The 15000-nt window shown below is 32.9% G+C and overlaps 1 protein-coding gene across 3 annotated transcripts in view; it reads left to right on the top strand.

The window, feature by feature from the left end:
- The window catches only part of LOC118764605, a 162844-nt gene that overhangs the window by 51732 nt on the left and 96112 nt on the right, over positions 1-15000 (top strand). For 2 of the 3 annotated variants that reach the window (XR_005000421.1, XM_036505521.1), the window contains exon 1: positions 5329-6481. The exons of the other annotated variant lie outside the window; for it this stretch is intronic. Coding sequence is in view for 1 of the 2 variants with exons in the window: in XM_036505521.1 (XP_036361414.1) it covers positions 5429-6481 (1053 nt within the window). In the remaining variant the exon portion in view is untranslated. Of the gene's footprint in view, positions 1-5328; positions 6482-15000 lie in introns of those variants that run through there. 3 annotated transcript variants of the gene reach the window in all.

Below are 15000 nucleotides of genomic sequence, written 5' to 3'. Positions count from 1 at the left end.
GTCTTCATAAATTTCCTAGAAATTTCAGACTGCCTTGGTTTTGCAGTCTCAGTTTTTAAAAACATATATATCTGTAATAATAAATGTCAAGTGTGGGTGTGTTTGTGACGTTGTTACTTTAACTCCTTCCAGATTATCAAACGGACGTTGATGAAACCTGACTCGTGAGGCGGGGTGCGCGTTTAGAATTTTGTAAAAAGTCAATTTTTAAACAGCATGAATTTTTCAAACATCGTAAAATTTCAGTATTTTTCCTATTAGACATCATGACATCAATTTGATGAACAATGGCGAAATATGAGGAAATGTTTCATGAGTATGAACAGATAGCTTATTAACGGTAATATATTTAGCATTTGCTAAATCTTCATTCCAACGCGAATTGTTTGGATTAGCTAAATCTTATTATTCCAATGCGTTGTATTATTTCCACAGCGTTTCAGATTTTGATTAGGTAAGAACATATTATTTTTCAAGCAAAATTTAGGCATTTTTGCGCACTAACCTTCGAGACATCAATTTAACGAAATTTGCCCCAAAGAGTAAAATTTCGCCATTCTACTCATGCACAAAATCACGAGGACAAGAATTTGCTACCGGATTCTGCACAGTTTTGGTAAATTTCTCCTACACATTTATATAGATTTTATATTTTTGAAAAACTTTTGAAAAGAATATATATATATATATATATATATATATATTATATATATATATATATATGCATATATATACCTATATATATATGCATACATACATACATATATATGCATGTATGTGTGTGTGTGTGTGTGTGTCCGCGTATGTGTTTATATCACTTAAATAGTCAAGGACCTAAAGTCCCTTAAAGCGTTGATAAATGAATTCCTTTTGAAATTCTTCCTGAGGATATACCCAATTCACTGGTTTCGAATATAGAATTTTATTATGAAGTTAAGGAAATGGGTAAGGAAACAGATGTAGGTGGGGGATTCTAGTATGACTTTGCATGTATTTAAATAAAAGCATCATTTTTTTGTTTATTATGTTAATAATAATAATAACACTAATGATAATAATAATATTACATGTATATATATATATATATATATATATATATATATGTTTTACACGTTTCATGATGCCCTCTCCTGCGCCAACATATGCATATATATATATATATATATATTGATAAAACGGTAAGATAACAAAAGAAAGAAAGAGACCTCAATATTATGTAAATAGAGGAAATTTATCTATACAATATGTTACATTACTCGGTAGTCAAGATAAAACTCTGAGTTTCAGATGCCGAAGTGGAAATCCACAACACCATCTCTTCGGTTATCTGGCTATTTGAAAACGTTATGAAAAAATACCGTTAAAAATGAAGGGAAATTACTCTGTTATAACTCTGCTTTGCCTGCGTACTTATACATCGCTCGCATTTTTCGTCATAAAAATTATATAAAAATACATAAAAATATATAAAAATATATAAAATCTTCTTGGGACATAACACAGAAAGCATGTTCTATCCGTTTTCTTTAGGGGACCAAAAACGTAACAGAAATTTAGTCACATGTGGGCATGATCCGAAAAGCTCTGTCCTTGTATTTAGACATGTGGTAGGGTCTAAGCTGCTTTTCCAGATAAGCCATCTCTCCATGTCGCATAAACCGCACCTTCCACTGCCGTTAGTATAGGGCTTACATCTGGCCAAAATCTTCCATTGTATGTTATAATCGACACCTTTATCTCTTAAAGACCAAATATGATTGGATAATTGTGTCGCTTTTCTTTTGTTCCAGTGCCTAAAGCTCAAAGTGTGGTTATTGAACCTGGTCTTGAAATTACCCTCTGTCAGGCCCACGTATTTCTTCGTCGAAACGGTGTCTTTAGTGGTTATAGAGTTTACGGTAGCTTCATATATGATGGTCTTGGACATGCAAGCTCCATTTAGCGGGCACAATTCTTTATTCCTGCATGGACAGCTGTTTTCTTCTTGTGCTTTTTGTATGTTATGATTGATTATGTTTTTAAAATTGGTAGTTGAACTAAAACTAATTTTTAAATTGTGTCTATTGAAGAGTTTCCTATAAGCATGGTTAACTGGAAAATGTCTATCTATCAGTGCTAGGAAATATTTACCTATATTGAAGGCCACCTCGGGTGAGTAGTTCAACTACCAATTTTAAAAACATAATCAATCATAACATACAAAAAGCACAAGAAGAAAACAGCTGTTCATGCAGGAATAAAGAATTGTGCCCGCTAAATGGAGCTTGCATGTCCAAGACCATCATATATGAAGCTACCGTAAACTCTATAACCACTAAAGACACCGTTTCGACGAAGAAATACGTGGGCCTGACAGAGGGTAATTTCAAGGCCAGGTTCAATAACCACACTTTGAGCTTTAGGCACTGGAACAAAAGAAAAGCGACACAATTATCCAATCATATTTGGTCTTTAAGAGATAAAGGCGTCGATTATAACATACAATGGAAGATTTTGGCCAGATGTAAGCCCTATACTAACGGCAGCGGAAGGTGCGGTTTATGCGACATGGAGAGATGGCTTATCTGGAAAAGCAGCTTAGACCCTACCACATGTCTAAATACAAGGACAGAGCTTTTCGGATCATGCCCACATGTGACTAAATTTCTGTTACGTTTTTGGTCCCCTAAAGAAAACGGATAGAACATGCTTTCTGTGTTATGTCCCAAGAAGATTTTATATATTTTTATATATTTTTATATATTTTTATGTATTTTTATATAATTTTTATGACGAAAAATGCGAGCGATGTATAAGTACGCAGGCAAAGCAGAGTTATAACAGAGTAATTTCCCTTCATTTTTAACGGTATTTTTTCATAACGTTTTCAAATAGCCAGATAACCGAAGAGATGGTGTTGTGGATTTCCACTTCGGCATCTGAAACTCAGAGTTTTATCTTGACTACCGAGTAATGTAACATATTGTATATATATATATATATATATATATATATATATATACAGATAGATAGATAGATAGATAGATAGATAGATAGATAGATAGATAGATAGATAGATAGATAGATAGATAGATAGATAGATAGATAGATAGATAGATAGATGAGTGTATTTTTACCTTGTTAACAAATAACACGGTAACACGGAAAAATAAATAAAAAGTTACCAGGGTAGCAAAAAATCTCACAAGTAAACAGATTGTAACTCCTTGTTTAAAAAGATAGAAACTTCGTGTTTACGTGGAATTTTTTGTATAATATATGAATAAATAAACGGAGTTTAACGCAGGTATAAATCAAATATTTTTACTTTCGACACATGTTTCGAAATTTCCACTGATATTCAAAAGAATAAATGGTATAAATAATGCAATTTTCTCTTCAGGAAAGTGAAAAAACGAAACTAGACAATATGACATTTTAGCAAAAAATTATGGATTTGTATAGTGTTTAACTGAACGCTATTAGTATTGTTTAAAAAAATGTTTTATGATATAATGTCAGATGTAGCTTACAGAAAGAGTAGGGATATTAATAGTGAATGTTAAATATAACGGAAATTAATGTTTAAATTATATATAATGATAGAGATTACTTATATGCACTAAGGGTGTATTTCTACCAATGTTTACATCTTTTACAAATTTTCTACATTGATCTTCTTTGTATCGGTGCATAAGTTATGTTTGCTTGTTATCAATAATTCTTTTACAACTAGAAATCATATCTACATTATTGAATTTACAATTAGACTGAGTAGAATCAAAGTAGAAAATTTTCTTTGTATAACCTGCTTTAATTAAGGCAGAGTTATAAAATTCAGCGTTATCATTGAAAATATCAACATTAGCAGATAATTTAGCAGATAATCTAAATGAAATATTCTTCACTAAGTTCTTACTAACATTAATTTAGCTAATACCATCCAACCCTCTAGAAATATTAATAACAAGGTTATTGTATCTGATGTCAATTCCAACAGAATTAAGTTTATGTCAGGTAACTCTAAGATTAAAAATTCTATATACCAGTCTATAATCAGTACTCGTAATAAAGTACGATTTTACGTTGGGAGTACATCATTAGAGTTATCTAAAAGAATTTCTATCCATTTCTCAACATTGAGAGATAGAAATAAACGTAATAGTACCGGTCTCAGTAAACTAATTTGGGAACTAAAAGACCACAATGAATAATTTCATTTAGAATGGTTGATTCTCTCAATCTCGATACTTTATGACAAAGGCAAGGAATTCTGTCTTCTCTGAACTATTTTTCATTATATTTTCTAAAAAAGCCCTAGTAAACACGATTATAGAGCGAGCATACCGATGTAAATATTGGCAAAAACACACCTTTAGTGCATATAAGTAATCTCTATCATTATATATAATTTAAACATTAATTTCCTTCATATTTAACATTCACTATTAATATCCCTACTCTTTCTGTAAGCTACTTCTGTCATATTAATATTAGGGAATATGATTCCAAACGTACAGGGCAAAATCCAATTTAATAATACTAAATCAAATTTCACAATATATAATATATGTATATAAATTAGAGAAGTGCGTGTAGTCTGTTTATTTTATCGTATCTTTAAGTTTTTTCTATATTGTATGATTTAGGTATATCAATGTTCAGTTGGTACGTGGTGGTTGTTCTCTAATTTATATAGATATATGTATGTATATATATATATTATATATATATATATATATATATTATATATATATATATGTGTGTGTGTGTGTTGTGTGTGTGTGTGTGTGTGCGTGTGCGTGTGTGTGTGTGCGTGTGTGTGTGGTTTGTTTGTGTGTGTGTGTATGTTTGTTTGTGATTGTGTATCTGAGTCTGTTCATGTATATACACATATAGATATGCATTTATGCAGAACGAAACGAAGGAAAAGTTTCTAGCTTTAAGATGATGCATTTATATGTTCGCATAGTTTTCCTGAACAACACACATATTCGCACTTCTACCAAGTCTCCTGAGGTCGCCAAAACCTTTCATCCTGCGACGGACTAACGTCCCGTCCATTTAGGGAATACAGAATCGCCATGAATCCGGAAAACCGAGCTTTAAGTGTCGGTGAGAGTCGAGCAGGAAATTTCAAATGTTTCATTAATTGAAAGAAGCATAGTTAATTAGACATAATATAAGCAAGCAAATACTAAAATAAAATATCGATCCCATATTCAGGTTAACTTTAGAGTAAGCAGTAGTTAACAGAAATTGACTGCATAGATTGAAGGCGTTACAAGAAATAAAGGTGTGGTTATATTTCATGACAATTATACACCCACTCATTAATAATAATGAACGCAAAAGAGAAGTGTTCTCAAAGCATTATAAGGAAGCATACAAACAGTGAGACAATTTTTTCTCATATCATAACAAGTTATATCAACAAACTAAGAAACTCATGGATACATCTAACTCGGGCCCCAAAAGTTCGAAATCACAATCAGTTCATATAAGAACGAACGACAACTCTCCAAAAATCATAAATGAGAGTCCTTTCAAGGCTTACCTTTGGAAACTCAGACGTCTTGCAATTGTATGTTCTATTCCTTCTAAAATGAGTTTAGAAATTTGGAAAAAATCTGAGGTGAAAACCCGAATTCTGTTTTTATGCCTCCCTTTAATCTATTTAATCCCAGCGTTTGATACTTTACGTTTCATATGGTTTATTGTAGCAAGTTATACTTCAAAGAATACTGAATATATTTTAGGGAAATGTTTTATGCTCATGATGAAGATGTGTCCAGGTATATTAACAGTTATCGTTACCTGGAAACGATCTCACGTCAACGCTTTAATCGATGACATTCAAAATTATATTCTGATAAGCCCAAGTAATATATTAAAGAAGAGGTCCAACAAATGTGGAACATGTAATATTTTGATGATTATATGTATTACTTTCATCCTCTCGTCTACAAACCAAATTATTTTACCGACAACTCTGTCTGATCCGCAATATTTTATGGAAGTGTCAGGATTTCCATTATCACGAGAGAATAAGTTATTTACATTTATGTTAATAATGAATTTCACGACAGATTTATGGAATGCTATGTTGTTTATGCCATTAGCGGAATTAAGAGATGCATTAACTTCAATAGTCATAGAAGAATTTAAGTGTTTATCAAAGACGCTTAGAGAGACAATACCGGATATTCAAGATGCCAAAGGAAAAATCATTCAGAGACGCATAAATTTCAACGAAAAATTGGATGAAATAATTAACCAACATACTAGACTGGGCCTATTGATGAAAGGCATGAACTCGGTATTTGAGTTTTGTAATGGCACGATCGTATTACTCTTCCTTATTATCTGCTGTATCATATCTTATGAAATAGCGAATGAATTAGTCTACCAGAAAGGCTACGTAATACAGATTGCTATGGGAATAATGACTGCACTGTATTGTTTATATCTGATATACATAGGACTGGTGGTTTATTCGCGTGTAAGTATCACTTTCCTGTATTTATTGTCAGAAAATCGTTCAAACCAGAGATTTTATTTTTCGCTGTATATTCATATCTGATAAATTGGACTCACCTTCTAAACACTCATAACCCCGCTGAATCGATCCTTGGGAGAAATTTAAGTGTGTATGCTCCAGTCATTCGAGCACTGCATAATGTTTTCTGAAGAAATATACAATCAAAATCATCTGTTAGCTCTCTCTCCCTCCCCCCACACTTACTATCTTTCTCTTTCTTTCTCTCTCTCTTCTCTCCATATATATATATATATATGGAGAGAAAGAGAGGTCCTTTTTCATAGCGTTTTTCCGATGGCCGGGTAACTGAAAAGATGGTGATATGGTTTTCCACCTCGGCATCCGAAACTCAGAGTTTTATCTTGGCTACCGAATAATTGTCACATATTACATTTACACACACACACACACACACACACACACACACACGTATATATATATATATATGTATATATATATATATATATATATATATATTATGTATATATATATATATATATATATATGTATATATATATATATAGATCTCTGCCTTTCACACTTTGCACTCCATTTTGATCTGTCTCTTCCTCTCTCTCTCCCTTCTCCTCCTCCTTTTTTCTTTTCTTGCCTCTGATTCGTTGTTCTCCTCTTCCCCCACTCTCTCACATTTCTCTGTCTTTCTCACTTTGCACCTCACTGATTCTGTCGCCAAGCCAATCCTTGGCACGCTCTCTTTCTTTTCCCTTCTTTAATTCCTTCTTTCTCTCTCTTCTCCCCTCTTTGGTGCTTTCGTCCCTCTTTTTCTCTCTCTCTTTGATTCCTTTGCCTCCTTTTTTTCTCTCTTCTCCTCTCACGTGACCGCTGGTCAACCAACCTTTTGTCTTCCGACTACTGCTGCAAGAACATCGCTCTCTTCGTCTGCCGATAAAGGCATTTTTTTCCAAATACGCCAGCTAAACTAAGTTGTACTGTCTATCGTCTTAAGACAACCGCTGTTTTTGTCCTGTTATTACTATTATTGCTTTTTGTATTTATATTCGTGTGGCATCGTTCGTTTTTCTGTCCCTGTTTCGTATGCATTCGATCCTTTTTCCAAGAAATCTAATGCTCGTAGCTTAGATTTTCATTGGAGCTGGCCGGATCGCAGCGATCTCAAGATTAATCAGCCGAAATTGCGAGGATGACCCGGTTCTTGACCGAAGATTGAAGGCTTCGAATGTCCCATCCGTGTTTTTTGTATCGTCTTCTAAATGTTTTGCGTTCTTGTCCCAGTTTGTATTTTTTTTTACAAATACATATATATATATATATTTTATCAAGGATCGTGGGTAAGGCCTAAACAATGCGAAGTAGATGTAAGGTAAATCAAAAGTGGCAAATAGGTGACTTAATATAGACTTAGTATGTATACAAAATTTCGGGGTATGAGCCAATTTTCAAGAAATTCACGAAAAGTGCCTCTGTGCGTGTGTGTTAACGGTTTTAACACCAACATATTGAATAAAAGGTATATAAATGATATCTCGTCATCACAGACGATATCAGAGAGTTAAATAGAAGGAAGTAGTAGAGTTTAATAGGGGAAAATATTTTGCAAATATAGATATATAGGAAAGGTAATGGGAAATATAATAACATATATCTCTATCTTTATCTTCATTTTTATCTTTATCATTATTCTTTATCGTTATTTTAATATATAATTTTATCGTTTTATTTTACATTTATACTTCCTATATCACTTTGCCGAAATCTGTCCTACAGCATAAAACTTCGTAATTTTACGCACATGCACTCAAATGACGACGACGAGAGTTCGCTACCAGGCTCTACTCATTCTTTCATCAAATTGGCTTTACTCATATATATATATATATATATATAAATATATTGTGTTGTCCGGAAAGTTCGTGCCGATTTTTAAAGGAAAGACAAAGGTCAATAAATACTTGCCATTACATTTTTAATCTACCAAATATTAACCAGTGTGTTGCACAATGCGTCTCCATCTTTCCTTTAACTTGAAAATACCCTCTTCCCAGAATTGAGGTAATTTCATAGCAAATAATTCATCAAGGTATCTTTTTACACGTCATCCAAGGAATTGAAATTTTTACCATTAAGATTATTCTGCAGAGACCTGAATAAGTGGAAATCCGAAGGAGCAATATCTGGTGAATATGGAGATTGGAGTAACACATCACAGCCGAGCCGCAGCAATTTTTGTCTTGTTCCCAAAGCATCAAGTGCCGAAAATGAACTTCCTTATCTTCCATTTTAAAGGGCTACAGAATTAACACAGGTTATAGGAACATAAAACTTCTTCCACGAAGAGATAGCTTTAACTGTGCTCTAAATGGAGGTGTAGTCAAATCCTATTTTATGGACTCAACCATGTTCTAAAATAAGTCAAAAGTTAAGGTCCTATAAATTGGCACGAACTTTCCGTACAATCCACCCCCCATTTACAAAATTTACAAAGCTATGTTCTCACTTAACTTATGTCTATAAATATAAAATTAATAATATATAGGGATAAAAAATAAAATATAATATATGCTTGTGATGATATAAAATGATATAAGATGAAAGGAATGGCAAAAAATTAAATATATTCGAATAAAAACTATAGTACGAATGACAAAATGCAAAATTTACAAATGATACGAATGATAACATTTAAAAATCTACAAAGTAAAAATAACTTAAGGGTAACGTAAAAGAATATGTACATCACCGTTGAGTCCATTGTCCTACTATATATATATATAATATATATATATATATATATATATATATATATATATATATATAGATAGATAGATAGATAGATAGATAGATAGATAGATAGATAGATAGATAGATAGATAGACAGACAGATAGATAGATAGATAGATAGATAGATAGAGATAGATAGATAGATAGATAGATAGATAGATAGATAGACAGACAGACAGATAGATATATAGATATAGATAGATAGATAGATAGATAGAGATAGATAGATAGATAGATAGATAGATAGGTAGATAGGTAGATAGATAGATAGATAGATAGATAGATAGATAGATAGATAGATAGATAGATAGATAGATAAGTAACAGGACAAACAGAGAAATGCATACATACATATTTATACAATATAAAAATATGGATGTTTGTTATATAAATGTGCTTTTCATGTACCTCTCTGTATGAAATCGTTTTTAAACATATTTGAACAGAAATGATTTTATTTTTCTATACAAAATAAAACTTCTTTAAAGAAATCTTAATTTGGGCAAGTGATATTAAATTCTTGTATATGTCTTTCACATCACAATTATTTATCCGCTACATTCAGCGCTTGCTAATTCTATAAGTGTTCATTACTAAGTTTAAGTTTTGCAGAAAGACCACCCCGGACGGTTTTCTGCCACTCAGTCTTGTAGGGTGTGTTTATATTATAGAGATAGTGTGTCTGCTTATATGAGAGAGAGATTGTGTATGCCTGTGTGAGGTTGAGAGGTCATCGAAAACAATATAAGAAAGAAATATGAAATGAAAACTCGTATAAAACTATCGGCATTCATCCGCTTCTACCCCCAGAAATACCGAAAGGTAAAATTGGGTTTGGTGCGTTAGTTTCCGTAAAAGTTTGTATTTATTTACTTTTGTTTTAACGTGAGGGAGAAACTACAGTTTCCAGCTCATCGTTATCCACAGGTCTAGCACGGGGCTGATTTTCAAGAGTGATGTCACCAGAACAGAACTTTTCAAACCATTGATGTACAATGCCATCATACGCCTCATCTTCACCTAGCAACTCTGATGTTTCGTGCTGTCTGAGATGCATTGGTTCCACGATGAAACTCATATTCATATAAAGAACACGAATTTTATTATCTATCCATGGGTTCGCAATAATTGATTTGTAAGAGAAAACACACAATGCAATCAGAAACCATGAATAGCATTTCGAAAAATGAGAATGTAACTCTTCAATGCTGTTAAACAAAGAATTGAAGGGATATAACATTAGAGTTAACGACTGTCAAACTTGGTGTGTAAGCAAATCGCATTTTTCATTCTTAATGTCCTGATATGGGGTTAGCCATATTCAAATGGCAAATATGCTTCACGATGTGTTACCGCTACTGTTTATAACACGCTCTGAGATTTATCATTGTTTGATTTCACTTTTTCAATATCAGTGTCAATCGACACTGGAAAAAGTATATGTATTTGTGAAGGGAGCTGACTTCTCGTCGACAACCATGATTGTCACGCGTGATGAAAGGTAAACACTTGAAACTCGGGTTCGTGTGTATCATGAGTTGAAGACGAGGAGGATGACTCCCCTTCACAAATACTGAGAGGACACAGATAGTGTGTCTATAGCCAGCTGGAGGAGATATCTTCCTGGGGCTACAAACTACAGTAGCATCCACCCTTAGGGGTTAGCCATATTCAAATGGCAAATATGCTTCACGATGTGTTACCGCTACTGTTTATAACACGCTCTGAGATTTATCATTGTTTGATTTCACTTTTTCAATATCAGTGTCAATCGACACTGGAAAAAGTATATGTATTTGTGAAGGGAGCTGACTTCTCGTCGACAACCATGATTGTCACGCGCTGATGAAAGGTAAACACCTTGAAACTCGGGTTCGTGTGTATCATGAGTTGAAGACGAGGAGGATGACTCCCCTTCACAAATACTGAGAGGACACAGATAGTGTGTCTATAGCCAGCTGGAGGAGATATCTTCCTGGGGCTACAAACTACAGTAGCATCCACCCTTAGGGGTTAGCCATATTCAAATGGCAAATATTCGTCACGATGTGTTACCGCTACTGTTTATAACTCGCTCTGAGATTTATCATTGTTTGATTTCACTTTTTCAATATCAGTGTCAATCGACACTGGAAAAAGTATATGTATTTGTGAAGGGAGCTGACTTCTCGTCGACAACCATGATTGTCACACGCTGATGAAAGGTAAACACCTTGAAACTCGGGTCCGTGTGTATCATGAGTTGAAGACGGGGAGGATGACTCCCCTTCACAAATACTAAGAGGACACAGATAGTGTGTCTATAGCCAGCTGGAGGAGATATCTTCCTGGGGCTACAAACTACAGTAGCATCCACCCTTAGGGGTTAGCCATATTCAAATAGCAAATATTCGTCACGATGTGTTACCGCTACTGTTTATAACTCGCTCTGAGATTTATCATTATAACTCGCTCTGAGATTTATCATAGTTAGATATATATATATATATATATATATATATCGAAAGTCCTTTAACACGTTGATAAATAAATTTCCTTTTGAAATTCTCCTTAAGGATATACTCAATTCACTGGTTTCGAATATGGGATTTCATTATGAAATTAAAGAAACTGGTAAGGAAATAGATTTGAGTAGCAGTTTCTTGTATGATTTTGAATGTATTTAAATAAAAATAGCAGTATGTAAATTCTTATCCATTTTCTTCATTTCGTTTATCATAATAATAATAATAATAATAATAATAATAATAATAATAATAATAACAATAATAAAATGTCTCGAATGACACAACAATGATCATAACAACTGTTATAGTTTACTCATCCATAGTCTGATATGATATGTCAGAGTAAGAATTCCTTTTTCAGATATCCCTACGAATTGATGGAGTCGCTGCTATAATCGGTTTTCCAACGGCTTTTCTGGTGGTGGTGGTGGGGGGTTCCGGAAACGTCTCAGCGGTGGTCTCACGGAGCTCCTTCCGCAATTCCTTATGAGAAGTGCCTGATGTCGGCCATGTCTCAATCTCATGTGTGCTGTCAAATCTGTAACGCTACTTCTAAGTTGTGTTTTACCTGCAGGTTCCTTTTGTTCCCCTTTCTTTTCTCTCCTTTTTTTTGTTCTCAACAATACATAAGCATATCAAATATGAACTTACACGCATCTAGATGTAGGTAAATAATGTGTTGATTACCAACCTCAAGCCTGTTGTTAATTTGGGGTCCTGGTCTGTATATGAGTATAGCTTCCTTAATTCTTAAATTACCCAAATTGCTTTCATTTGACTCAATTGTGACTGTTATGCATTTGTCAGTGTTCCGGCATCTGTCTAGATATTTTCTGAAGGGGGAGGCTCTCGTGTTCAGATGTTGTTTGACGCGGACGTGTAACGGTCTTGCTGTGCTACACACATAGAACCTTTCCATTTGTTACGTTGCATTCTATACACAACATTTACCCGTTGGCATAAATCTGTGTCACGGATGGGACAGTGTGTTAGTGTGCACTGATTGCTGTCTCTTATTCGTTTCTTTGCGAGGTGTCTACTCAGAGAGAGGCCGGAGTGGGCTAGTTGTATGTCTAACCCTTATCTTCTAAAGGGTCTTCCGATTGCTATTTGTTATCCTCTAGCTAAAATGGGATATTTTAAGGAAGCATGTGCTGCTGGTTTTTCTATCTGTTCGGCGTTTTCGTCGTCTTGGATACTTAAGCCGATTTACAATAGATCTAGGGTACCCGTTGGTTTTCAATATATCTAGGAAGCGTGTATATTTAGGAAGACAGATGATGTAGATAACAAACAAATATATTAGTTTAAACGCTCGGGAAATGAAAATGTCTTTAACGTTTCGAGCCTACACTCTTCCACAGAAAAGAACACAGAAAGAAACAACGTGAGAAAATAAAGAATGTGTAGTGGCTAGCGATCTATCATGGATATATATATATATATATATATATGTACAAATATATGCATATATATATGTACATATATATATGCATATATCTGTATATATATATATATATTATATATATATATATATATATATATATATATTATATATATATATATATATATATATATATATACTGTATATATATATATATAACTATATATATATATATATATTAAATTAGAGATAAAACCACTATTAGGCAAATCAAACAGTGAAAATCATAAACCAATACATAGGAATAAAATTAATTAATAAAAAATTTATAAAATATAAATTTCAAAATATTTAAATTAAAGTTTAAATTTTAACTTTAATTCAAATATTTTAAATATTTTGAATTTTATATTTTAAATATTTTTTATTAATTAATTTTATTTCTATGTATTGGTTTATGATTTTCCCTGTTTGATTTGCCTAATAGTGGTTTTATCTCTAATTTAATATATATATTTATACTATAGAATTAGATTTAATCCTAAATCTAATTTTTCCCTGTAAGTTTGGCTTTACTCCCTTATATTATTATTATGTATAAATATATATACATATAGATATGCATTCGTGCAGAGCGAAAGGAAGGACAATGTTCAAACTTTAAGATGATGCGTTTGTATGTGCGCATAGTTTTCTTGGACGACACACCTTCTTTCACATCTACGACGGACTGAAGTCTCGCCCCTTTAGGGGATATATATATATATATATATATATATATATATAAACCATGAAATTAGGAAATCGGGCATTTTCACTCGGTATGTTTGGAGAAACTTAACAACCGTTTTCATTAGCTTAAAGTAACATGGATGATTTGACATAATAAAAGCAAGCAATAACTAACAGATAATAACGATCCATATTCAGGTTTACTTTAGAGTAAACAGAAGTTAATAGAAAGCGATTGCATACATTGAATTTGTCACAATGAATAAACGCGTGATCCTTTTTAATGATAATTATGCATCCAGTCATAAGTGTTAATGAATGTAGTAGATATCTTATTCTCAAAACATTATAAAGAAGCTTACAGCCAGTGAGAGAAATTTTTTCTAATATCATACCAAGTTAGATAAGAACAAATATAAGAAACTCATGGAAGCATCTAAATTGGGCCCCGAAATATCGGATTCACATTCAGTTCATATAAGAACGAGCGACAACTCTCCAAAAACCCTAAATGAGAGCCTTTTGATGGAATACCCTCTTGAAACTCAGACGTCTTGCAATTGTATGTTCTATTCCTTCTAAAATGAGTTTAGAAATTTGGAAAATATCCGTGGTGAAAACACGAACTCTGTATTTATGTCTCCCTTTAATCTATTTAATTTCAGTGTTTGATATTTTACGTTTTATATGGTTTGTTGTAGCGAGTTATACATCAAAGAATACTGAATATATATTAGGAAAATGCTTTATGCTCTTGATGAAGATATTCCCAGGTATATTGTCACTGCTCGTTACCTGGAAACGAACTCACACCAACGCATTAATCGATGATATTAACACTTATATTCCAATATGCCCAAGTAATGTATTAATGAAGAGGTTCCACAAATTTGGAGCATGTAAGATTTTGATCAACATATGTGCTAATTTTCTCATGTGCGCTATATTTCAAACTATTTTACCATTAATTTTAACTGATCCAGAATATTTTTTGGAGGACTTAGCTTTTCCATTATCACGGCAGAATAGTTTTTTTGCGTTTATGCTAATAATGAATTTCTTGACAAATATATGGAATTCTATTGTTTTTCTGCCAT

This window comes from Octopus sinensis, linkage group LG8 (assembly GCF_006345805.1).
Source record: "Octopus sinensis linkage group LG8, ASM634580v1, whole genome shotgun sequence".
Classification (NCBI taxonomy): domain Eukaryota; kingdom Metazoa; phylum Mollusca; class Cephalopoda; order Octopoda; family Octopodidae; genus Octopus; species Octopus sinensis.
The sequence above is the reverse complement of the archived record's forward strand: the minus strand, read 5'-3'. Positions and strand labels throughout refer to the sequence as shown.